At 42.5% G+C, this 26,381-nt stretch overlaps 1 protein-coding gene across 1 annotated transcript in view; it reads left to right on the top strand.

Moving 5' to 3' along the window:
* Positions 1 to 596: 596 nt before the first annotated feature.
* Positions 597 to 26,381, top strand: part of ITGA8 (integrin subunit alpha 8) — a 173,555-nt gene continuing 147,770 nt past the window's right edge. The window contains exons 1-4 of the mRNA XM_038392475.2: positions 597 to 1,016; positions 1,537 to 1,661; positions 19,557 to 19,657; positions 22,724 to 22,847. Coding sequence (XP_038248403.1) covers positions 832 to 1,016; positions 1,537 to 1,661; positions 19,557 to 19,657; positions 22,724 to 22,847 — 535 coding nt within the window. The 5' untranslated portion in view covers positions 597 to 831. The remainder of the gene's footprint in view (positions 1,017 to 1,536; positions 1,662 to 19,556; positions 19,658 to 22,723; positions 22,848 to 26,381) is intronic.

Here is a 26,381-nt window from a genome sequence, read left to right as displayed (position 1 = left end):
AATGTGGGGGTTAGATCATACACCCATGGCTCACAAACAGCTTGGAACCAGGGGTTCCACCTTTCCCTAAAATCCCACCTGTCCGTTTCAGCCCCAGATCGGGACATTTTCAGTCCAAAAAAAGAGTTGGAAGTGACTTGTCCTTCCCCGTTGCTCTGCTGAGGAGGGCGCTGCACACCTGTGTTTGCCCCCCCGCTCCAGGGTGCCACCAGTGGCTACCACACTCCAAACTTCGGGAAAAACTTTGCTCTCTGGGGGTGCTGTTGCACGTCATGTACCGGCTTGTACTTTCATGCTTTGATTGCCCTCCTCTAATTTAGCAAAGCAGCTGAACCTCCCCCCTGACTTGTTGGGTCTGCGGGGAAGGCTCAGATTCTACCTTTCAGACGATAGGGCAAAAGCCTGCTTGCTTTTCGAGTGGGGGTGACTATCTAGATCCCTTCGGATCCTAGGCCGGGGGCATCAGGCACCCCCCCCCCCCGCAGTGAGCGGATTCCCTGGTGTGTCTCACACGCGCGGCGTGGGGAAGAGAGAACGTCCAGAGCCAGGGAGCTCAGGGCGTTGGCGCGGTCCGAGCCCGCCCGCTGCCCCGCGGAGCGCTCTGCCTGTGCCCCAGCGGCCGGCCACCAGGGGGAGCCCCGGACTCAGCCGGCCCAGCGGCTGCCTCCCTCGCCGCCGCGCGGAGACGCTTGTGGGCGCCGGGCGAGCGGGGCTGCGGGTGCGAGCTGAGCCGAGCCGAGCCGAGCCGAGCCGCCGCGGGTCCCTGCGCACCAGCCGCCTCGCCCCGCCGGGCTGCCCCGGGAGCGGGAGGTTGCGCGGCTGAGGAGCGGGATGCCCCCCCCGGGGCGCCGCTGGGAGCCCCTCGCCCCGCTGCTGCTGCTGCTGCTGCTGTCAGGGACGCTCCGGCCGCCGGGGCTGGCGGCGTTCAACGTGGACGAGGAGAAGCTGACCGTGTACAGCGGGCCCGAGAGCAGCTACTTCGGCTACGCCGTGGATTTCCACCACTACACCGGCGCGTACGTACCCGCGGGGCGCTTCCCTCCCAGCCCGGAGCCCTGCCCGGGACCTCGGCGGCCCCCTCCTCGGCCCTTAGCCCCCGCGCCGGGGCCACCGGAGACCCCCGGGGGGTGGCCGGAGAAGGTCTCCATCAGCCCGACTCGTCCTGGCTAAAGCCAGCCGGGGCGCCGCTCCCCGCACCCCGGGGCAGGCTCGCCGGGAAACCAGCTTCGGGGGTGTGTGGGGAGGGGAGGGGAGGGGGCAGCTGCCCAAACCCCGAGTGGGGGCAGCCCTTTGCGGGGGTGTCTGGGGCCCCGGCTCGCGAATGCAGCTCCCGCTGCCCCCTCGCCCGCAGGGGTTCTCCATCTCCTGGAAACGGATGGGATGGGAAGGAAAGCTCCGTGGGGCATGTGGCAACAGGGAAAGGGTCCTGGTGATTTCCGCCAGTCCCCGGGCTCTGGTGTGGGTGGCAGCGTGTGGGCATAAATGCTCGGCCATCAGTCCGCCTTTATCTAGTGACGGTCACAAATGTTTGTGCAGAATAAGTGTCCTGGTCGGTGCTCCCAAAGCCAATACTACGCAGCCGGACATACAGGAAGGGGGAGCGGTGTATCACTGTCCTTGGCCAGCCGCTGAGTGCAAACAGATCCCCTTCGATACTACTAGTAAGTAAATGGTTATACGCATGTAACGCACCGATGTTTTGCCTTGTATTGTATTGCTAAAGTCCCCCCTTACTGCGAATTGATTCGACGCTCCGTTCGCTTATGTCGGTCGGTCTGATCTGAGTGTGTGCAGTTCCCCCGAGGAATTGCGCTCTTGGAGTTTGTGGGCGTGCGGGGGAGATGGTCCCTGCAGAAATAACAATCGCGTGAAGTTGGGGATTGGTGCGTAGGCGACTGCCGCTTTCCATACCTTTGCATGAAAGGTGTTTGGATTGCACGTAACACTTTTTGAAAAGAAATACCCGCTTGGAAATGTTCAGAAGACCAAACTCCGTGTTTCACGTACTTCTCCGAACCGTGGAAATTGGTTGTTGCTCTCCTTCGGTGCTGTTTTCAACAAGGGATTTTCTGCCCATTCAGACGGAGGCGGTACCTTATGCTCCGTGCTGATTTAATTCTTTACAGAAAGGAAGAATTTTCTTTCAAAATACTGGATGTTGGATGCAAACTGATGTAGGCATAATGTGGATAGATTATCTCCAACCACTTTCAAAATCCCAAGACAGATGTTTCTAATTTAATTAAAGGGAACACACATTTTAAACAATTCAGGCTGTTTGTTTTCTCTTTATAGCCCTTGAAAATAATTTAAACCTAGTGTTTCCAAAAACATTTAAACTGAATGGTTTAATGTAGGCATATTTATACAATATAATCTTTTAGAACAAAAGTTACAATTTACCAGACTGTATTTCATTTTAGTGCTTATTTGTCATACAAATATTAATATAATACAACAAAGCCTGTTTCTATGAACATAAATGAAATTTCCGTCAACATCCCTATAGCAAACAAATCAGCAACACAGTTCCCCAACTGTGTGTGTGTGGACACACACAGGCATGTGTGAACGAATCCTAGCTTACTGTATTCTAAACATTACAATACACCTGCAGTACCTGGCTATATACTGTAATAACACACATACTGTCTCTAATTCTGTATGCATGTAGATGTATACACAGTATGTGTATATATTTTAATATATGCATGTGTATATATGTACACAGCAAATAATATTGCCAACACACCTACTATTTACATCCGGGTAAATAAGGGTAAATGTACCCTTATGCCACAGAAGCATACAATGAAGTACCATGTGTTTAAATGTAAATTGTTTTCAGGTTTTGAAGCTTCATCCAAAGTGAGGATCCAATACATTTGAAAATGTTATCTTGGGAAAGGATTATAGTGGAAACATAGGGCCAGATCAGGCCCTTGTGTGGAAAACACCACAGTGGGTGGCTAAACAGATTCAGGAAGGCTCCACACAGTCTATCAGTCACAGAGTTTCTGAGAGATCTGGAGCAAAGGTTTATCCTTCTGGAGTAGGTAGGAGATGTGGTGGCCAGAAGCGGTTGACTACTTGAACATAACAAGGGTTTTAGGCTTTGCCATGCAAATGCTAGTTTGTGATCAGATAAAAGAACTTCATTTTCCAGAATAGTCAGTCCAAAACTTTTCCAGAGCACTAAGCTGAAGCATAGAGTGATCTCAGGGAGTCCACAGAGGCAAGTCAACACCCTATGTCTATAGGGGCTAGAGAGAAGAGAAAGGAAAGGGTATTAGGATACGTATATATCAATGAATGCAAACATAAATTGGAGCTAGGACACGGGTGCACAGAATGCTTTGCATATGTCATCACTGATTCAGTCAACATTAATTTATTTACACATCTGTGGCCTAAAATCGATTAACTTACTTGGGAATGATGCCACTTATGTTTGATTCAGCTTCCTTCTCTTCAGAATATTTTCAGCTGTCTGAGGAGGTCTTCTGTTCCTTTTTATCTCCTCTCTACTCCAAAGCAGAGCAGACAATACTGCCTTTAGCCTGGAAGTTATTGTTTTAAATCTTTTTAATATATTTCCGTTTTTTGTGTTTGTAGCTGTAACGGGACACAACCAGTGGTTTGTTAAATATTACAGATGTTTTCAGACTATTCTTATATGACGTTTATGACCTTTGTCACTGTATGAATACTTCAGACTCACTGATGAATTTATCCCTGCAATACCCCTTTGAGGTGATGCTGTTCCCATTTTACAGGGGAGAAGCTGAGACACAGAAACAAATTATTTAGGTTTGCCCAAGGTCACACAGGGAGTTTATGGTGGGACTAGGAATTGAATCTGGGTCCCCTTCATCCCAGTCTAGTGTCTTAATCACAAGACCATCATTTCTCTAATATTAGGAAGTTTCACTTATTAAGAGTATAGTAGATGGGGAATTAAATATACTGGATTTATTTTTAAAAAGGAATGTTTTACACACAGCAGTAGTTTTGTAAAAGGCATTGAATTTGTTGACATCAAAGGGCTGGAAATAATCTTCCAAAAACAGAGGAGAGAGAAAAAATAGGTGATTTCAAAGCTGAAAGCTTTCATTTTGATGCCTTTTTATACAAAACTCACCTTTTTCTTGGACCTAGTCCAGTATTAGCTGCTCTTTCAGTCAAGTGTGCTAAGTACAATAAAAGGAAAACAAACTGCTGAATAATTAATAATCTGCTTCACTAAGATCAGAATAGAAACTAATGTGGTATACAGACAGAGAGAGAGAACACATTACATACCACTTAAATGACTATGCAAACTGACAGCTAAATCCAGAATTTCGAGCATAACAAGTCTTTAACGTTCCCATTCTGGGGATCTAGTCTCCCCTTGACACATGAGTAATTCACTTGTATTATTATTGTCAATGAGAGTTACCTTGTCCCAATGAGAGAAGCACACTTCGATTCTTTTCTCGCTTATATTGCCAATAATGACCATTAGACTTAAAAAAGAGAAACAAAGGAATGCTCATTGAATGAGAACACTTTACATAAGTGCCCTTTACAAAAAAGTTGTAATAATACTTTTGATTTACCCGAGTTTGGAATTACCTTACAAACAGTATTAACTACAGAAAGATAGATTGTTAAGTAATTATAAGTAGCAAGAATAGAGATCAAAGTTGTTTACTTAAGAAACAAAAATAAACTTGCAGTCTAAATTCTATAAACTAAACAGAATTTGTATCAAGCAGTGTCTCACCCTGATAGATGGTACAAACAGGTCACAGATCTTCAATACACAGACTGGAACTGCCATTCAGCCTGGGACCACCCTCCCCCAGTACAAAGTCTTTGTCCTACAGGCACGTTTCCAGGGGTTGAGTTGTGGTGGGAGTGAGGCCAAGTCGTGATGTCACTTCCTCTCTTTTATAGTTTCTTCCAGCTTGCTGGAAAGATCTTTTGCTTGTGACATGGGGGTCTTCTCCCATTGGTCAAGCAGCATCCATTGTCTACATGCTCTCTCTCTGAGAAGTCTTCTGGGATGGCTTCTGGGAGAGTGGATTCCCTTTAATGGGACACCAGCATGTCTGGCTACTCCACTGTTGTATCTGAAAGGCTGGTTGTGTGTGTTCCCAACCTCATAACATATTTCAGTAATACATACAGCAATACTTCAGAACTTCACATATAACAACAGCATATACAATCCAACATAATATTAATGGTCAACCAATTAAGGCTTTTTAACATGATACCTCACAACGCATACTTTGTTCAAAACATGTCATAATTGTATGACACTGGTGATTATGGGGGTTTCAGCATGTTGCTTTGAGGTATAGAATGTCTCAGGGCAAAGTGCAAGGACATGCATTTAGGAATTAATAACAAGAATTTTTGCTATAAGCTGGGGACGTATCAGCTGGAAGTGACAGAGGAGGAGAAAGATCTGGGTGTACTAGTTGATCTCAGGAGCTTTATGAGCCGCCAATGTGATGTGCCCATTAAAAAGGCTAATGCAGTCCTAGGATGTATCAGGTGAGGTATTTCCAGTAGAGATAGGGAAGTGTTAGTACCATTGTACGAGGCACTGGTGAGACCTCAGGATCTGGAATACTGTGTGCAATTCTGGTCTCCCATGTGTAAGAAAGATTAATTCAAACTGGAACAGGTGCAGAGAAGGGCTAGGATGATCTGAAGAATGGAAAACCTACCTTATGAGAGGAGACTCACAGAGCTTGGCTTGCTTACCCTAACCAAAAGAAGGCTGAGGGGAGATATAATTGCTCTTTATAAATACATCAGAGGGATAAATACCAGGGAGGGAGAGGAGTTATTTAAGTTAAGCATCAATGTGGACACCAGAACAAATGGATATAAACTGGCCATCACCAAATTTAGGCTTGAAATTAGGTTAAGGTTTCTAATAATCACAGGAGTGAAGTTCTGGAACAGCCTTCCAAGTGGAGCAGTGGGGGGGGGGAACATAACTGGCTTCAAGACTGAGCTTGATAAGTTTATGGAGGGGGTGGGTATGACAGGATTGTCTACAATGGCATGTAGCTGACTGCTAGCAGCAAGTATGCCCAACGGACCATTATGGGGCACTAGCTGGGGAGGGCTGTTAGTTACTACAGATAATTCTTTCCCAGGTGTCTGGCTGGTAGGTCTAGCCCACATGCTCAGGGTCTAACCGATCTCCATATTTGGGGTCAGGAAGGAATTTTCCCCTGGGTCAGCTTGGCAAAGACTCTGGGGTTTTTTCTCCTTCCTCTGCAGCACAGGGCAGGGGTCACTTGCAGGTTTAAACTAGTGTAAATGGTGAATTCTCTGTAACTTGAAGTCTTTAAATCATGATTTGAGGACTTCAGTAACTCAGCCAGAGGTTAGGGGTCTTTTACAGGAGAGGGTGGGTGCGGTTCTATGGACTGCAATGTGCAGAAGGTCAAACTATATGATAGTCCCTTCTGACCTTAAAGTCTATGACTTGAATTTCAAGCATGGTTCGTTCATCAACAATATTCCAAATGCATCACCAGTATTTGAATTCATGCTATTAATATCCTCCCTCCACTCAAATGTGGAGAAAAAAGAGAGAGAGCTGACAAGTGTAATGTAATGACATCAGTCAAGAGTCAGGAAGTTGTATTATGCCACATGCTAAGTTTATGGTGGGATGGTAATTACAGTTGCTCTGTAATAAGTTATGGTTACTGAATGTTGACCTGGTTATTGAGATGTTTACTGTCTGAATGTATTGGTTTTGTTTAATATGGGGTTGTACGGAAAAACAAGCAGGAAGGGAAGAAGAATGGCTCAAGATAAGCCTCTTCTCCACAAACCCTTGAGGGTTGTTAGGAGACAGTGCTGGACAGGAAGAGGTGTTGGAACTGAGACCGGTACCTAGTGACAGATATAAAACTAGCTTTAAATGTCTGTCACTGCTTCAGAGTGCCTTGTTCCAGCTGCCAAACACAGAATGGATTCCTTAGTATTGTGCTATCAATATCTGTATACCAGAATACAGCCAGTTAGGCAGAAAGTCATCCTAGCTGAGACCACGAATATCTGCTACATGTTCATATTTGTGCAGAAAAATCACACAACATAATCTCAATTGTTCTTCAATGGATTATCCCAAATGGTCATATATCACATAAGAATATGTACATCTGTCAAGTCATGATGATTTTCATCCATAGGTGATAAAACTAACCCAAAACTAATGTGCAGTGTTATATGGCATGTGATATGCATATTTGTGAGTGTTTATACCTAGCATGTGGAAAGGTAAGGGGACTTCGTTTTTTTCAGATGAGTCAATCCAGCACTTCTCCAGAGCACTAAGATGATTTAATTACTAAGCAACAACAGCAATTAACCCCTTAATGATGTATGTGCTTTGCTCCAGTGGGAGGTGAGATGTCTTTAAGGATTCTCTACTTTGTTCCCTCTTTTTCCCTCCGTCCTCTTTAAAGGTGTCAGAGTGCACTGACCTACCCTTAAGCAGTGGAAAGCTGGATATGATTCTCTTTGGAGTATAATGAGAGAGAGATGGGGTCAGAGGGGTATGTTTTAGTGTGATGTGAGCACTGGACAGGCAATCAGGAATTCCTGAGTTCCTATCCTGCTTCTGAAACAGATTTCCTCTTTCACCTTCAGCAAGTGACAACTTCTTTGTTTCAGTTTCTCCATCTCAGAAATGGGACTAAGAATACCCCCTTATGTATTAGCTGTGAGGCTTAATTACTTAATACAGGAGAACCTCGGAGCTATGAACACTTTGGGAATGTAGGTTGTTCATAACTCTGAAATGTTTGCAACTCTGAACAAAGTGTTATGGTTGTTCTTTCAAAAGTTTACAACTGACCATTGACTTAACACAGTTTTGAAACTTTACTATGCAGAAGAAAAATGCTGGTTTAACGATCTTAATTTAAATTAAAAAGCACAGAAACAGTTTCCTGACCTTGTTAAATCTTTTTTTAAACTTTCCCTTTATTATTTTAGTAGCTTATGTTTAGCATCATAAGGACATAAGACCATAAGAAGGGCCATTCTGGGTCAGACTAAAGTCCATCTAGCCCAGTATTTTGTCTTCCGACAATGACCAACACTAGGTGCCCCAGAGGGAATGAACAAAACAGGTAATCATCAAATGATCCATCCCCTGTCAGCCATTCCCAGCTTCTGTATTGTTTGCTTTTTTTTTCTTTGCTTTTTTTTTTCGGTCTCTGCTGCTGCCTGATTGGTCAACCACACACCTCATTTGGAACCTAAGGTATTCAATCAGTTTGTAACTCTGAGGTTCTGCTGAACTTGTTTTTTGAAGGTGAGAATTGCTCTGTCAGTACTAATATGGGCGCTGTTCCTTATGGTGACCAGAAGGGGTAGCAGAAGGGCAACTTGCAGAAATCTTTCCCCCTATTTGACTAAGTGCTTTACTTCCAAAGCATCCAGCACATCTTGCAGCTCAGGACCAAACTGAAATCCCCATTTTAACTATTTATACATCGGATCTGTTGGAAAACTAACAGTACACATTTCAAAAACTCATTTTAAAATGATTTAGGTACATGATAGACAGTAACAACTTTTAAAAAGGCAGTACTGATGGGGCATGAATTTGCCAGTCTTCCAGGATTCAGCCCGTTCTCTCTCTCCTGTGAGTGTGCTTCATCATATATTAGTCAGACAGGTTGTGTTTTTCAAACTAACTGTAGAAAATATGAATAGCCCGTCAAGAAAAAAAGGGAGGAAGTCTAGGTTAACTCTGGCCAAGTGTGCGGTTGAGAGAAAACATAAGCCAGTTTGGCCAGAAGCTGAGCTGATTGTAACAAAACCCAGGTACTGTAGAAGGAAAGGATGTATTGTGAGACTCAGAAGATTTAGTTATATAAAAGAACTATTAACTGTAAAGATGATAGAATCCTATGGGAAATTTAGAATCCTGTTATAAAATAGGATTTGCATCTCAAGAGAAAATATTAGGGGAGAAAAAGTTCACCCCACCTTCAAATTCTGACAACATTGATTCAACAACACTGGTTTTGCCTTACCATGGGCTTAATGATTCCCATGTAGAATTCTGATTTATGGCAGGTATGTGGTTTCTTTTCCCAATCCCAATCACATTTTAAGGAGAAAAAAGGAAAGAGTGATTTAACTCCCATTGACTTCAGTGATGATTTCCCTGAGTCAGGAAAAAGTAAAAATGGAATAAAAACTTCTGGGTATGGCCCAATTAAATTAAAATAACTTGCATAACGAACTCTAATGCACAACAAAAAAAATGTAAATCCACTTATGCAAAATCAGATTCATTTAAGAAGATCCCTTCTCATGATAATCCTAAGAGATTTAACTGCTCCAAAACACTAATAAAAATAATATCTAATGCTTTCCATCCGTAGACCTCAAAGCACTATATAATGGAGGTCAGTATCATTACCTCCATTTTGCTGATGTGGAAACTGAGGCACAGAGAAGCAAACTGAGTTTCCTAAAGTCAGTCTCCTCCTTTCCCAGTTTCCAACAGGACCAGTTATCATCTCTTTGCTTGTCCCACTAGACCCTGGTTCCCTAGATTCTAGTTCCAAGCCTTGTGATTGTGCTCAGCACATCTATGTGAAAGACCTAAAATCAATGCTCATGTTCATGTTAAGAAGGAAAATGTGTGAGTAAGGCCTGGTCTAGAGAACAAAGTTAGGTCGATTTAAGCCACCTTGTGTCATCCTAGTTGTGCATGTGTCTATACTTAAATTTGTCTCCCACTGATGTAAGCTCTCCATTACACCAACATTGTAACACCTCCCCCCAAGTAGCATTGAGTCATGGTCGATGTATTGAGGTCGACCCGGTGAATGTACCTGTTACCTGTATCGACCTTAACAGTCCTCCAGCAGCTGTTCCACAATGCCCAACAGTGAATTTCACTGACTAGGGGTCATGGAGACTGGAAGCCCCACCCCTATCCCTTTAAAACCCTGTGAATTTGTGAACGCCTTTTTCTGACTGGAGAGCACTCCTTGCAGCTCACATTGTTGTGTGCCGCTGCCAGCTGACCATGCTGGCTACATGCTTCAGATGCACTTGGCTTGGTGTAGACAAGAGATATTGGATCTCCTGGGCCTGTGAGAAGAAGAGATTGTGCAAGTACAGCTATGGACCAGTCATAGAAATGTGGACATCTATGATCAGATTGCATGGCAGATGCAAGAAAAAGGCTACAACAGGGATTAATTGTAATGCCGCATGAAAGCAAAGGAACTGTGGAAGACATACGAGAAGCCCAGGGAACTCAACAGTCATTTCCAGTGCCAAGGTGCAGACCTGTTGCTTTTATAAAGATTGTCATGCCATATTTGGTGGATAGCCCATGGGTACCCTGAACCACAGGCCCCTGGCATGACAGTGAGGAGGAGGAGAAGTAAGAGGGACATGTGGCCAACTGTTTGAGACTCCACCGCGGACCAGTCAGTCCCGGCAGTCGAGCATGGGTGAGCCTGGTGCAGAGGAAGGAACTTCGGGTAAGTCTATAAATTTATTTCCCATTACAGTGATGCCTCCCCCAACTTCTCATTGGAATTTTCATGCGGATACTCTGCAATTCTTTCCCAAAGGTTTCTAGGGATGGCAGACACGTTTCCTCCTCCAAGGTGGTACACTTTTCCACACCACTCACTGATAACTTCAGCAGGTACCACTGCAGTACACAGGCTAGTAGCATCTGGGCCTGGGTGGCTTCGGGATGCCATTAGCAGCTACGGTCTTGAGGGGTTCTCCCTCCACACTTGCAGAATGCCTGAGCCAGATAAGGAAGAGGACTTGGGATGACATGTTCAGCAAGATCTAGCATCAGACTGTGAACAGAGGGCCTGGCAAAACAGTGAATATTGCAGAGTGTATGGAGAGGGAAATAGTGGGCAGGCTAAAGGCCCAGGAGTCAGAGAGGGTGATGCAGCAGTACATAATGGGGCTTGTCCAGCAGCACACACAGATGCTGCAGACTCTTGTGGACCTACAGGATCAACCATCATGGGCTCACCTCCTTTTGCAGTCCATGGAGAACTCCAGTATAGCACCTCCCTACAAACCCCCTTCACAGTCCCTGTGGCATCAGGAACTGCATCCTTATCCCTACCACTACACCCTGGGGGGCGGGAGAGAGACGCATGTTAAGGACAACCTCAGCTTCATGTACGCTGACTTGTGAGAACCACTGTTGATGAATGTGTAGCTAAAAAGGAAATGAACATTCCTTCCCCTTCTTTAAGCTCTGTTCTATACATTTGTTAAGATTTTAATGTATTTGCTTTTAACTTGCACAGAAATTTTTGAAGTGTTTTTCATTACTCAATAGAACTCTATTGTTTGGAAAGTAAGTCATCTTTATTAGTTCCCAACATACGCTACAAAGTGCCTAGCAGTTCTGAAAGCACCCACCTACTTGTTACTATACAGAGTGACCCAACACATAGGATCAGTGACAAACACAGTGTTATAATCATAAATGTGCAGCAAACATGACCAGATTAATAGGTGCTTTGTCACTTTTATATTCATAGATGTGCACCAAGCACCACATAGTTCCTAACAGGCCTCTAAACTGCAGGGCCAGGTAGAGCACAGTACACCACAATACATTACTGTTCTTTCAAAGCCTCTCTGAGATGTCTAGCTCCACATTGAGCTATTCTGATAGCCCTTGTGTCTGGCTGCTCAAACTCAGCAGACACTCAGGTGGAGGATTCCCCCCTCCATCCCAGCAGCAACTGTTCTCCCTTTGCTTTACAAATATTATGTAGGCCAGAGCAGGCAGCTATAACCCTTGGGTGAGTTTTTCTCACCGAGATCCAATTTTGTGAATACACAATGCCAGCAATCCTTCAATCTACCAAAAGCACATTCAACTATCATTCTGCACCTGCTGAACCAAAAGTTCAATCTTTTCTTGGGGCTGTCGAGGTGGCTGGAGTATGGCTTCATGAGCCAGGGGAGTAATGGGTAGGCTGGGTCCCCCAGGATCACTACTGGCATTTCAACATCATCACTGGTGAGCTGCCGGTTGGGAAAGAAAGTCACTGTTTGTAGCACCTATTAAACAGTCCTGTGTTTTTAAAGATATGAGAGTCATGCAGCTTCCCTGAGCAGCCAACATTGATGTCAGTGAAGCATCCCCTGTGACCTACCCAGCACTTACATAACCATAGAAAAATAGCCCTTTCTGTTGATATACTCTGTGTCATGGTGAACTAGTGCTGTCTGTTGCTTGACTGCAGTTTGGAATCCCCATTGCTGTAAATCCATCTATTATGTCCTGTATATTGCCAGTGCATGAGAGGAGACAATTAATTGCCCTGCACACTTGCATGACAGTGCCCCATGCCCCTGCAATGGATTTTCCAAGTGCAAAGTGATTTTCCATTGACTGATAGCAATCTGACGTCGTACATTTCCACAGTATGATCAGCACTTGCTTCTCCATTGTCAGTGAAGCTTTCATTCTGGTGTCCCTGCCCTGAAGGGCTGGAACAAGCTTGGCACACAGATCCAGGAATATGGCCTTGTGCAGCTGACAGTTCTGCAGCCACTGCTTGTCATCTCAATTCTGCATTATGATATGATGCCACCAATCAGTGCTCATTTCTCAGGCCCAGAAGCAATGCTCCACTGCCTGAAGCTGCTCCACTTTTAACTGGGTCTTGCTATGTCCCAGTGCAATCTGACTGCCTGGAAATCATCATGTTCCCCACTGCTCTTCTTTTGGCTCTGCAAATACCAGAGGATCATGCATCCTGTGCTTGCAATGCTCATGGCAATGGTGCAGAGCTGTGGAGACTCCAGGCTTCTGTTTGAGACGGTGAACAGCAAAAAGTCCTATGCTGGTTATGGGATTTTCAAAACAATCACAGAAATTGTGGGATAGAGATAGTATTATGAGTTGGAGAAAGTTACATGATGGGAACTTGACCCAACAGTCCCAGTCACCTCTGCAAGATCCATTTCTGCCCCACCATGCATTGCCAGAACTTCCCAAAAGATAGTGTGCTGGATGGTGGAGAGTTGCCTACCCATAATGCACTTCATTGTACATAGAAACAAGCATTCCTGGTGAGTACACACAGTGCCAATGTAAGGATGCATGCACACAAGCATTATACTAACTGCAGAGGCTTTATGCTGCTGTAACATGCATTGGCAAAAGTTTGTATTGTAGACATGCCTCAAATGAGAGGCTAAGCACTAAAGTGTCTCCTCCTCCTGCATCTGCAGAGAGCTAGAATGGTGACTAGCATAATCTAGCAGAGTAGAAAGGAAATCCAGGGTCTGTATATGGCATCAGGTGGGAATGATCTTGTCTACAGATTGGAGGTTACTGGAAAAGAATTAAAATGAAGAATGGGAAGTGGATCTACAGTGTGGCCACTGTTGTATTAGCTATAGGTGCTGTTGCTTAGTCCACAAAGTTTCACCTAAGAGCAGACAGAAGAGGTTTCCAGGTGTTCAGCCATAACAGTTCACACTCATTCTTTGAGATCCCAGCAAACCTACTGTCAACACTGAATCCCCACTCTGGCACTTAGAGTGCAGAAGGTGGGGGCCCGCAAGGATTTTAAAAATTAATACTTGCCACTCCAGGCTTGTATTACACTCCCAAGGTTACAGCTTTTCTTTGACCTTGGCTTGGTAAATGTTGCCACCACCCAAATGCAAAAAAAAAACCCTTTGAACCCAGGAAGGAGCACTTGGAAATTCCTCCCTGTGGGGTATCCTCAAGACTTTTCACCTCTTCCTCCCCCCCCCCCCCAAAGAGCTGAGAAAGAAAACAAAGGAAATTGGCTGTTGCCACCAGCTAATTAAACAACATGCACAAACCCCTTATGGACACAAAAATCCAATCCTGTTCTTAATAAAGGTAAAATTTATTGAAAACACAAAGAAAGGAAATACATTTGCAACTTAGGCTTTTTTGCTAGATCTTAAAAGAAACAATTACAAAAATTAAGCATCAAGATAGCTCTCTTGAGGTTTATCTTAAAGATTAGAAGCAAAACAAAAGCACCTGGGGTTAGCACAGGGGAGATATACAAGCCAAAATAAAGAAATAAACCTGATAATGTCTATTTAAACATTTCCTGTCCAATAATTTCTTCTAGGTATGGAAGATGAATTTTCATACCTGGTTCAAGCATTACACAGCATTCGTGCTTATAACATTGCTGTCTCCTTCTCCGGAGAACAAACAGCCAAAGGGGAAGTTTTTTTCCCATTTTAAAAAGTTCTAGCCTCCCATTGGCTCTTTTGGTCAGGTGCCCACTTCTTTTCCTTTACCTGGGGAACTTTGTTAACCCTTTACTGGTAAAACAAGCAGCGAACAGCTACCAAGAGGGATTTTACAGCTAACTGGTTGGCTGGGTGTCCATAAAAGGGAGCTAACCTCCCTTCATTTATCACACCTATCCTTGAAGGGTTTCCCCAATGTTTTAGAGAAAAGAAAACAGCTTTTTAAAATGCCTAGGCAGTGCCTCAAAAGTAAGAAAATTCAAAACTTGATATCCATGTAAATAAATTTGATGTAATTGGAAATGGGAATTCCTGGTTTTTTAATGATACAGAGCACTCTCCTCTAGTTCCAAGGAGTCACAAGATATGGGTCTGAATATTGTCTATCCTGGACCTCAGTAACTCATGGGGAGAAGCACCCCATTTGGAAGAGTAAGAAGGGAGTATTTTTCTGACAGGTTGATTTAAAAAAAAGCAGCATCAGTAGTTTGATAGCTGCACAGGGGTTTCAATTATCAGAAGTAGTGTAGGTGGATTAGTGGGCAGAATGCAGGTGAGACTGTTTAAAGTGCATGAGAAAAGCAAAGTATTGTTACCACACAGACCCCATAAAGTTATTCTTTTTCCCCACAGGTTTTTGAAGAGGGAGGAGAGGTTTGGGGTGGATGTATAGTGGGTATACTGTATAGCTGGGATCAATTGTTTGAGTGGGATCTTTTTTCTCCTTTATTCAGTTTGAGAAAATTGCCGTGCTTGCTTTTGTTTAAATTGTTTCAAATTTTTCATAAATATGGGTCTTTTGGAAAGGTGGTTTTGAATTTTTTAAAAAAATCTAAATAAATAAAATAACTAAATATGCAAATCAGTACTGCACCAGCAAATATTTGCATATGCACCCATTCAATATGCAAATCCTGTATTTATCCGTGCACAGAAGCTTTTGCTGATGCAAGTCATGTAGCTGCATGCTTAACAGCTCATAGGTATAGTTACTTACTTGGTGAGTCAAATGGGAATTGCACCCACTTGTGAAGGGCTAAATTTGATCTAACATATGCAAATATTGTATTTACAGGTGTACCTGTTACCTGCTCAGTTTTCAAGTGTACAGTTGTAACCTACAATGATGTTTTAACATAGATTTATATTTGACTATGGGGATTAACATTTTTCTTAATTGTGTTACTGCTGTGTGGACTTAAAACCCAAAAACACTCCCACAAGAGTTGTGTTTAGCACACGCTTGACCCATTCTGTGCATTGCTGCCGCCGCATATACGCTGATATGGGAAGCTGAATTATGGAGTCTTTAAAATTAACCTCTAGGACATGTGGCCATACATGGCTAAATTCTCCTCTCAGTGACACCACGACAACCCCCATTGAAATAACACCAATGACATGATTTCAGTGGAAGTTTCACTGAAGCTGCTGTCTTGAGCATTTGGTCCACACCATGGATAAATGCTATGTTAGGTCATACTACCAACAGGTGCCACGTGGCATGGTTTGCAAAATAGATTGAAAAAGCATGTGATATTTGCTTGACCTGATGGAAACACAAGGAAACTTTCTGTATAAACTCTTGATTTCTGCCATGTTAGGTAATCTCAATCTCATTTCAGGAAACATTATTCATGCTCATTTTCATTTTTTCATGAGCCTAATCCTGAGGTCATTGCTCAGGCAAAACCCCCACTGAAGTCAATGGGAATTTCCCTGAGTAAGGTCTGAATAAGGATCTTAGATTTGGTCCGTGCGATCTTTATTATCCAACTCACATCCTCAGTAATGAGGCTGGGAGTTGAGGGCATGGGCAAAGAGTCCTCTCTTCCCAACCAATGGAATAGCAGTAGAGCCACAATGGCTCCCTAGACTGGTGCTATTTCCATCCTCCATACAAAAAATGGCTGCTGGATCCATGTAGTAGGCACAGATCCACTGGCCTTAGCACCACTCCTTCCAGGGCCATCTCCTACCCTGCATCCAAGACTCTGTCAACAGCATTCCATAAAAACCTTTATAGAGCTGGTGTCCACAGAGTGGTAGAGCCACATGGGTTTCATTGCAGAAACTGCCATTTGGAGCCCAGTAAAAAGGGGCACCATTTCTTTGAGAAACTACCTGCTGCTTGGGCATTTTAAAGAGCTGCTCTTCTGAGTCAGGCAAAATTACCAGTTAAGTCAATCGAAATTCGGTATGGGGTAAGGACCAAATGGAAGGAGGTTCAGCACAGCTGAGCATGGACTGCAATTATTAGCAAAACAGGATTGTTGAGTGGTTAGGGCACTAACCTAGTACTTGGGAGATGCTGGTACAATTCCCCGCTTCACTACACACATTCTGAGTGACCAGAGGCACACCCTCTCTGTGCCTTGGTTGCCCCTATGTAAAGTGGGGATAATAGCACTTCCTATCTTCATGGGGTGTTGTGAGGATATATACATTAAACGTGGGGAGGAGCTTGCACACTACTGTAATGGGGGCCATATAAGTGAAATAGTAGCTGTATCATGTTGTACTCCCACAGAAACCTATTCTCTAATGAAACACAGTGTACAATACAAATGGAATAACACAGGCTGGGTAAATTTACAGATATGTCCATTTTTATGTGAGTCAAGGTGGATGAGATAATATCTCTTATTAGACCAACTTCTGTTAGTGAGAGAGACAAGCTTTCATGCTTACACAGAGCTCTCTTCAAGTCTTAATATCCTGGGACCAGCAAGGCTACAAAAACATTTTTATATTACTGTTTTATCATGATCTCAATACTGGTTTGGCTTCAGTAAGTGTTATATGTGAAGACCTAAATGGTACATAAAAGGCACATCCAAAGGTGATGGTGAGATGTGCTCCCCTAGCAGGAGCTCCTGAAGGCATTACGCTTCAGACAGGCGCAGTGTTTGAGAAAACACAGCCATATTGTGCTTCAGGCAGATCCTGCGACAGGTGCCAGCTTTGCTGACCTGTATGGAGAAAGAGAAAACAAGGCCATAGCGTGACTGATGCTAGACTCACATACTTTATTTACAAAAAGAAAAGGAGTACTTGTGGCACCTTAGAGACTAACAAATTTATTAGAGCATAAGCTTTCGTGAGCTGCAGCTCACTTCATCGGATACATTTGGTGGAAAAAACAGAGGAGAGATTTATATACACACACACAGAGAACATGAAACAATGGGTTTATACTTTATTTAGTTACCCCTGAAATAATCATGTGTGGTTTGAGAAAATATAGTGAGACATCGGGTTATCTCACTGTAGTTTAGGCCCTTTATCCTATACAGCATCATGGCTTTAAAAGTGTCCAGGGCCCAAAGTGTAGAGTTGTATAGGGTTCTGCAGGAGCTTTGAAATCCCTGCTTCCATCTTGGATTCATTCTTAGAGGGGTGATTCTTGAACAAGAGGTGTTGTTTGTAAAGTATAACTTCTATTCACATTTGAGTACAATCTCCCTGTATATAAATATGTTTGTTTCAAATAAAAATACTCTTTTCAAGCTAGAAAAGTGATTGAGGATTCACTCTTCAGAGACAGTCTAAGGTTGGCAGCTGCAAGTCAAAACCCATGGCAGATTTTCAAGCTTTAAAAGCTTTGTTTTCAATCAAGACTGCATACTTGAACATAGCCTGTGTTCAAATATGTTGGTTTAATCAAAAAAGAAGCTTTGAGAGCTTGAAAGTGTCTGCACGTCTGGCCCCTTTGGGAGAGGGAATCAAAAGAGTGGCACCAAAGGGTGGGTGGAATTTTGCAGCTCCCCCAATGCGGTGCCTCGCAAAAGTCATCTTCTGTCACACTCCTAAGTTTTGGCCCTTTAATAGTTTCCAGCTTAAAAAAAATTCAATATATTTCTATATATATTCTTGCTTGATTTCTGAAAATCAGTATGCAGGCGATAAAGTTTCTGGCTCTTTTGCCAGTTCTGTAAATGCTAATTGCCGTACTAGAGAATCTGTATTGGTGAGGCACAGAAATTTACAAATTTCACAGGTTCATATAAATGAAACGAACTTTCTCAAAACTTTTGTACGTTCATTCTGAGTCAGTTTTTCTGATCCTGCAACTTCATTCACAGTCCTAAGTTAACAAAAATACAGATGCTGAGTCTTCCTATTCCCTAATATAATGGTTCTTTCACCCTAATTCAGGTTGTATCAATAACATTTGTCAGTGGTTATCGCACAGCAGAGTCTCCAATGCCACAATATACCCTGTGCTTAGAATAGGAAAAAACATAGGTATTTCATCTACCACTGTCTGTAACTGCAGGAAAATGTTGACTCTCTAATTTTTACTGGTATGTTTTTGTTTTTCATTTACCTAAATTCAAATAATATGATGTTACAAACCTCTCTACATTCCAGGTTTGACAGTGTGTGTGTTTTTATTTTCACTTAAAATGCATAAAAAAGAGTTGATTCTTGTGAAATACTCTTTGATAAGAACCAGAAACAAAAGTAAGAGAAGACAGATACGAGGGGATATGTGTAATAAGCTGCTTATATATAAATTGAGAAGTTCATTAAGAGTGACTGGTGAGGGAGGAGCATACCTTAAGACCATGTGGGAAATCGGTTTACTTCAGAGTACCGAGGGTGAAAGGAAGGGATGTCTGCTTTTCATTAAACCTGAAATGCATTATAATTGGGCTGAGTCTTTACCCAGATGGTTCCTCTTATGCTGACATCTGCAAAGTGTATATAAAGTAATGTTAAAGAACTGTCTCTTGTGGCAGTATGTACACATGTAATTCAGTTAAGAACTAAGTCCTTTGCTATACTGAATGCTGGTCCTTGAATAATGCATGCTGAGAAATTGCATTTGCCTGGCCAACGATGATTATAATACATATTTTGTCACAGTATAAAGCTATGTAACTTTTGAGAACAGTTTTATGAATTTTTTGCTCATTTTGTAGGGATTCTTGTTCATTCTGTATTAGAAATCCCCAGCTAAGCAACATTTTCAGTGTGGTTAGAGGGCTAGAATTTTCCATAGTTTCCTAAGTTTCTCATTGCCATTACAGTCATTTCAAATATTTAATTTTATGTGAGTTTGAGAGACATTTTTCATTGACCAATGACATGTGCTTGAACAATATTAAAATGCCTTTACCACATTAATGAAACTTGTCTGAGGATGATAGATGTGATATAATTCATATGTCCATTGGTCTATTATCATCTAGCCAAAGCCAATGAAGTAACAGTTTTTAAATTAGATATCAGCAGCCTGTTTCTTTCTTTGTCAGACAACAGAAAAATCAAAGTCAACGGCACCAGGGAACCTATTGAGTTTAAGTCAAATCAGTGGTTTGGGGCAACTGTCAAAGCTCATAAAGGAAAAGTTGTGGTAAGTTTCATGAATTGATATTCATTTTCAGATGTTTACCTTTTCTGAACTGTGTATCTTAAATGTGTGTGTGCATGTGTGTATGTACACAACTAAAAGGGTTTTAGAATATACATATATACAAAAACAGATTATATATAGAGAGAGATCAGACAATAAAATCAATATATAAAAATCAGACTGAACTGAATACTTGAAGCCAATCTTAATGCAATGTTAGAAATGAAGAAAGGCATTTTACTCATCATGCAAGCGAATGAGTAATCTAATTTATTATTCAAAGCATAAAATAGTGGAACTTTTAGATACAAAGAAACTGATAGCCATATGTTTAAAAAACTATAACATGTTGTAAAGCTTTATGAGGAAAGTTAGCTAGAGAATTACCTAAAGGAAGCCAAGAATTCCAGTGAAGATCAATTGATATCCTGATGAAAATGTTACTATTTGTATCAATATTTAATTTTGCTTTATAGGACAATCATAATATATTGTATTGTTATATTGTAGTCATGATAATGACTAAATAAGAGTTTTGCTTTTAAAAACATTTAGGGTATATATTCTGATTTTATAGAACATTTTGCAGGCACTGATGGAAAGCCCCTACTGCATATTTATACCGATATATTTGATATCTTTCTTATGCTGAATAGTTTTATTGCATAGCATAGAGTTGATGTATGCAATACACAGGCATTTTACATTTACAGTTTTTGCACTAGGATTCACAGCGAAAAGGATACTTAACACTTTTTGTGATATGAAACTTTAGTTTGGCCAAAATTTATTTTCCTTACAATTATGAAACAACAACTTTTGTCTTGGGATTTGTTTAAAGCTGTTTTAGTTATTAATTAATGGGAATAAGTATCTAAAGGAAATGTCATTAAATAGTTGATATTGTGGTCAACCCCAGAAAGGATTTTGACATAAAACAGGTGATGAATAAAACATCGCTCTCTTGTGTTACAGAACTAACATGTACAGTTAATTCCCTGCGGTTTTGCATCTGAGTTATCATAGCTGTCAAATTGCAGATTTGGTACCTGCATCTGGTAGATGTACTTTTATTTAAAAATTGATAACATATATCAAATTATTGTTAAAAAGGAAATTCTAACACATTATTTGGCTTTAACTAAAATTTGTCATAAAGTGTTATATTGATTTAAATAGCTGAATACTTATCATGTATTCTAATAATAATAGCAAGCTGAAATATAACATCTTCCTATACAACTATTCACTGAAACTTAGAATGCCTTAGTTTTAATCAGATGTGCGGAAATTCCACCATTGATTGCTGTGCCATAAACCGCCCCCCACAATGTCCGTTATAGACCAGCTTTGTTTTGGTTCTAGTATGTTTTCTCATCAAGTTTTGCCAAACTTTCTGCAGTGTAGCAGTAGCAGTTCGTGGCAGTGCCCTCTTGGCTCCTGCCCCTGCTGTGCTGATAAAGTCACTTGGAGACCCTGGGATCCATTAACCACTGGTGCTTTTTATTCACAGGTTGTGCTCCCACCACCTTTTCCCCATACACATCTTGCTTCTAGTGTCTGCTCCCAGGACGGAAGGGCTATCACCTTGCTTCCTCTCCTTCCCCTGGTTTCTTTCCCTTCAGTCTTTATCTAGCCCCAGGCTAACTGGGCAGGCAGCTGTCTCCCATTCACCATATAGGTGCCGGTTTTCTCTAGCCAGCTCCAATTTGCTTCCTATAACGGGGGTTGGCATGGCAGAGGGCTGAGTCAGCAGTTCTTGCCCAGAACCCTCACAGTAGCTAAAGTCAACAGTTTTAAGACAAAACCTTGAATTGCTGACTTTGGGAAGTGAGAAAACTCTAGGTTTAAACTTTGATAGGGTTCCTTGGGGTAGGGGGGGAGGTTTTTTTGCTTGTGGTTTTTTTTTCTACTGCAGCAGCAGCAACAATAAAATAGAATTGGGCCAAAATGTTACTGTTATAAGTTTTCTGCTGCAAATAATTTTGTCAAACTTTCTGAAATGCATCTAAAATTAATGTTAATTGTCCTCTATTTTTTCTCTAGTATGTTGTTTAGACTGTAGGCTGCTCAGGGAAGAGCCCTGTCTTATACATTTGCAAAGCAATGTGCACACCTGCAGTAAGCTCTGTGAGGGCACAGGGATCCACCCAGCCAGAGCTAATTGCAGGACTGGTGCCTTATAGTGATGTAAAAAATGACAACAATACATTACCAGAGAGAGATTAATATCTGACTGTAAATCAATCCCAAGGCAAAAATGGACAGTTTATCAGCTCCATCACACACTAATTTTTATTATAGAATATATTCTATCTTATTAAATAGTTTTGTTTCAAAAACTCATTTGGCAAAAATCCACTCAGTCAGGGTTAAATCTTGCCAGTTGTGCCAAGCCAGAAACAGAAAAAGGTCTCAGAATCTTACCTCCAAGGCAGGGGAGAAGCATAGGTAGAGCTACTCCAGTATCTACTCTATAGCCGTGTCCTCTCTCTGGCTCTATTTTGGGTTTGAACTAGGGATCCATGTAATAGCAGACCACCGGCCACACCCTCCATGATGCAACAGAGAGAGCTCAGCTCTGCAGAACCCAGATGCGTATGACCTCTTCATATTCCCCCGTACAGCAGAACCATACTGTAACAACCAACATCATGAGAATCACGAGGGATTGATTGAACCAGGGACCTTTCAAACTAAAACCATGGGTCAAAGGACTAAGTCCCCTAACTGGGACAGTAGCAAACTCATCTTCTGTGGATCCAGGCACAGAGCGGGTTTAATAACACATGCTTAAAAATGGGTAACTCTATCTGAGACTATATGTCCGGGGAGAGGGCAGGTTTTGGTCCTTAGATGTAAGTGGATTGCTAATGATGCAGAGGGAAGAAGAGAACATTGCAGGTTATGAAGGTTCCCGTGGTTCTTTCATCCACTTACTATGACAATTTCTACCCAAATGATAGAAACTTCACAGGAACAAAAATAGTTAATTTGTTAATGAAGAACTGACTTAGCGCATGCATGGCACATAAAAGATCTGTTACATAATTATTGTTTTAATAGGCTTGTGCTCCCTTATATCATTGGAGGACCCTGAAAGCCACCCCTGAAAAGGATCCAGTTGGCACCTGCTATGTTGCAATTCAGAACTTCAGTGCATATGCTGAGTATTCTCCTTGTCGCAACAGTAAGTTTTAATATAAATGCTCTTGCCTCAATAGAACTGAAATTGTGATCAGTGGTTTCATGCTTTCAGTCTTAGTGCTGCCTTGGCTAGATGAAAATTACTGGGTGATGTCACCTAGGGAAAGAGTATAAAGAAAGACAGACATTAAACTACATGTCTGCACTTGGATGCTTTATCATATAATTAAAAGAGAAGAGATTAAGTAAATAAAGCTTGTGCAATTATGGTGATAAAATATAATTTCCTTAATTTAATGGTTTAAAATGCAGCAAACAGATCTCAAAAAGCATAAGTAAACATTTAAAAATGGGTTTCAGAGTAGCAGCCGTGTTAGTCTGTATTCGCAAAAAGAAAAGGAGTACTTGTGGCACCATAGAGACTAACAAATTTATTTGAGCATAAGCTTTCGTGAGTTACATTCTGAATGTGAATCTGTCATTATAGAATTGCCATCCTAGGATCAGATCCTGCACTGAGATAAAAAGGGCTGCATTGTCTGAATCACCAGCAATAGGTTGATTGTGTATTCCTTCCTGTGCACAAGAAAGCTGTCCACGGTAGCAGTGCTAGTGCACATGCTGCTATGTGTTGTGTGGGAATTGGGGGGTTCCTCCACAACTCTAATGCCTTCCTGCTTATGGAATAGGTAAGAGAGGGTGTGTATAAAGGCCCAAGCCCAGTTATTTATAGGAATACACAAAATACCATACTAGATCAGATCAGTGATGCATCTAGTCTAGTATCCTGTCTATGACGGTTGCCATTACCAGATATTTTGGAGGGAGGTGTCAGAATTCCTGCAGTAAGCAGTGATGGGATAACCTGCCCTAAGGAAGTTTCTTCCTACCTCAAAAGCTAAAGACTGGCTTAAGCCTCGAAGCATGAGGGTTTATAGCTGTTCCAACGTGTGTGTGTGTGTGTGTGTGTGTGTGTGTGTGTGTGGCTTTAAATATTTACTACAATAACTCTGTATATTCTTATTATCCATATGAATGATTTGATTGCTTTCTGAATCCTGCTAAGCTCCTGGCCTCAGTGATTTTTTTTTTTTTTTTTTTTGCAAAGAGTCACGTCGTGTGCTATTTCTCTAAACTCTAAAGGTGTGTCTGCACAGCTGCTGGGAGCGAGTCTCACAGCCCAGGTCAACAGACTTGCATTAACAGGGCTTGGGCTAGCACACTAAAAAATAACTGTGTAGATGTTGTTGTGACATTCGAGCTCAGGCCCTGAAGCCCAACTCCCTACCTAAGCTTCAGAGCCCGATCTCTCACATCACTAATTTTAGAGTGCTTGCACGAGCCCCACTAGCTCAAATCCGTCGACCCAAACTGCAAGACTCACTCCCAGCAGCTGTAGAGATGCATCTTAAAGGCCTCCTCCAACTGTCGTTAAAAATCAATGAGAAGAACCTGTTGACGTAATGGGACTTGCATTGGGCCCTTACAGAATCATTTTACTGTCTAGCAGTTACTTCTCCCACAGACCAGAAATAGCTGCTGTTTCACAGTTACTTGCCATGTGGTGTTTTCCAACGCTAATAGCTAATGTTATGGGCTAGCCTATGCCTCTGTGTGGAAACGCCCACACAGGGCTAAGTTGTTGATATTCAGTTTGTTATTTATATAGTGGCAACAAAGCCAAGTAGACAGACCTGCTCCCTTCTTTGAAGAGGCTATGATAGTGAAATTTGCCAAGTTCGTTCTTGTGGAGTTCTAGAGACAACATCATGCCATGCTGTGAGGTTTGCCTGCAGGGCCAGCTGAGGCAGGAGGACCAAAAGGGCAGTTTTCCCCAGGCCTCCCATTTTGAGTGGGCCCCCAAGCCCATGGAATCTGAGTGAAAGGTGCTGTGACCTGGTGCATGGGGTGACAGCACCATTAAAGTTTGGCCTGGCCATCCCTTTGTCATGACTAGGTCACAGTGCACAGAGTGGAGTGCCGAGTCCAGCCCCATGGGACTGAAGTTACCACAGCTGGGTGAGTGTGGGGTGGATTCACTCTTCAGCCTCATCCATCACCCTCTGGGGCCTCTCTTGAATCCATGGTAATTTTGTTGGAAAGGTGGGGGGGCCTTAGTTTCAGATTTTGCCCCAAAACCTCTTCGTAGCCCTGTTTGCCTGCCCTGAGAATGCACACCTGAGGTATGTGCAACCAAGTAGCCCTGTGATTCTTCCTAGGATCTGCAAGAAAATCCCATGGAACTCAGCACATACAAAGGCGACTGGGACATCTGTCTGTAGGGCCAACTCCTCAGCTTTACCCACTAGGTTCTCCACCGCAGAGTAGCTCCAGATAGAGCTGCATTACCAAGTCTCCCTCTCATGGCCTAGCCTTACGCCCAAACCCCCGAAGAGGGGAGAGAGGACACCACAGAGTGAGAAGCTGAATCTGTGGGAAAACAATATTCAAAAGCTCTGCACTAGTTCCTGCTGGTGTGTCACTTTGGCTCAGGGATGAAGCCATGTGGAGGGACTGTTCCAATGGCCATTCTCACTTTCTGCCCAGTTGTAGCCCCCTGTAACTGCACATCCCCAGGAGCGTGGTGTTCATAGGGAAGGTCTTCTTTAGTGGTTTGAGGAAGAAGAAAAGACCGCCACATTCTTCTTCCCACCCTACCACAGATATTGGGCAACCATAGCAGGGTAGTCTATTTCAAGTCTATTGCTTCATGATGATAGAACTAAGAAAGAAGACTCAACAAATATACACAACTATGCTGAATTATATTACAGTTCAATACTTGTTTAACCTGAAATCCAGTCTCTCAAAAAGCCTGGCTTTATGAATTACCTGTAAGTCCCTCAGGGTCGTATAGATAGCCAGGATCTCCTGCAGGGTGGCCCCTTTGAATACAGCCAGATTGATCCACCCTCCAAGTCACCATTTATCCAAAAGTTTCAAACTTCCTAGGAGACCCTTATTTTTGTATTTATGGCAAATGAAGCTGTTGCAGCAATTCTATGACTCCTTGCTAAGCCATTCATTTTTGGTTACCCACGCTGGTTTGGACAGGATGCCAATTGATTGTGGCTAGGGACCCTGGCTAGGCAGTGAGAGAAGAATGTCCCAAGTAGTCAATATCTTGAAAAATGACATCATTTGGCACCAATCTCATGGCTCTGCAGAGGGCCCTGATTTGTTCATTACTTAGAATCCCATATAATTTTTTTACCTCCTTAGGTGGTTTTGTACCTTTTGCCTCAAGGCTGTGGGGTTTATTTAATTGCATGGTATATTTTTTTTATAAAAATTCTAGAAAGCTGCTAAATGTAAATAAACAAAACAAGACCACATCCTTAAGACAATAACTGCATAAGCTCACAGATTTACTACCAGTACCAGATCCTGTCAGACTGGATCTCGAGAACGTTTTGTGTGCTATTGTGATTCTGCTATTCGTAAATGCATTGAAACAGGGGTTCTCGACCTTTTTCTTTCTGAGGCCCCCCACAATATGCTATTAAAAACTCCAGGGCCCAGCAGGAGAAGGGGAGACTCGGGGTGCTGGGCCGGATTGCGGGAGGGCCCTTGGGCA

This window comes from Dermochelys coriacea, chromosome 2 (assembly GCF_009764565.3).
Source record: "Dermochelys coriacea isolate rDerCor1 chromosome 2, rDerCor1.pri.v4, whole genome shotgun sequence".
NCBI classification, from domain to species: Eukaryota; Metazoa; Chordata; order Testudines; family Dermochelyidae; genus Dermochelys; species Dermochelys coriacea.
This window is presented reverse-complemented; position numbering and strand designations above follow the sequence as displayed.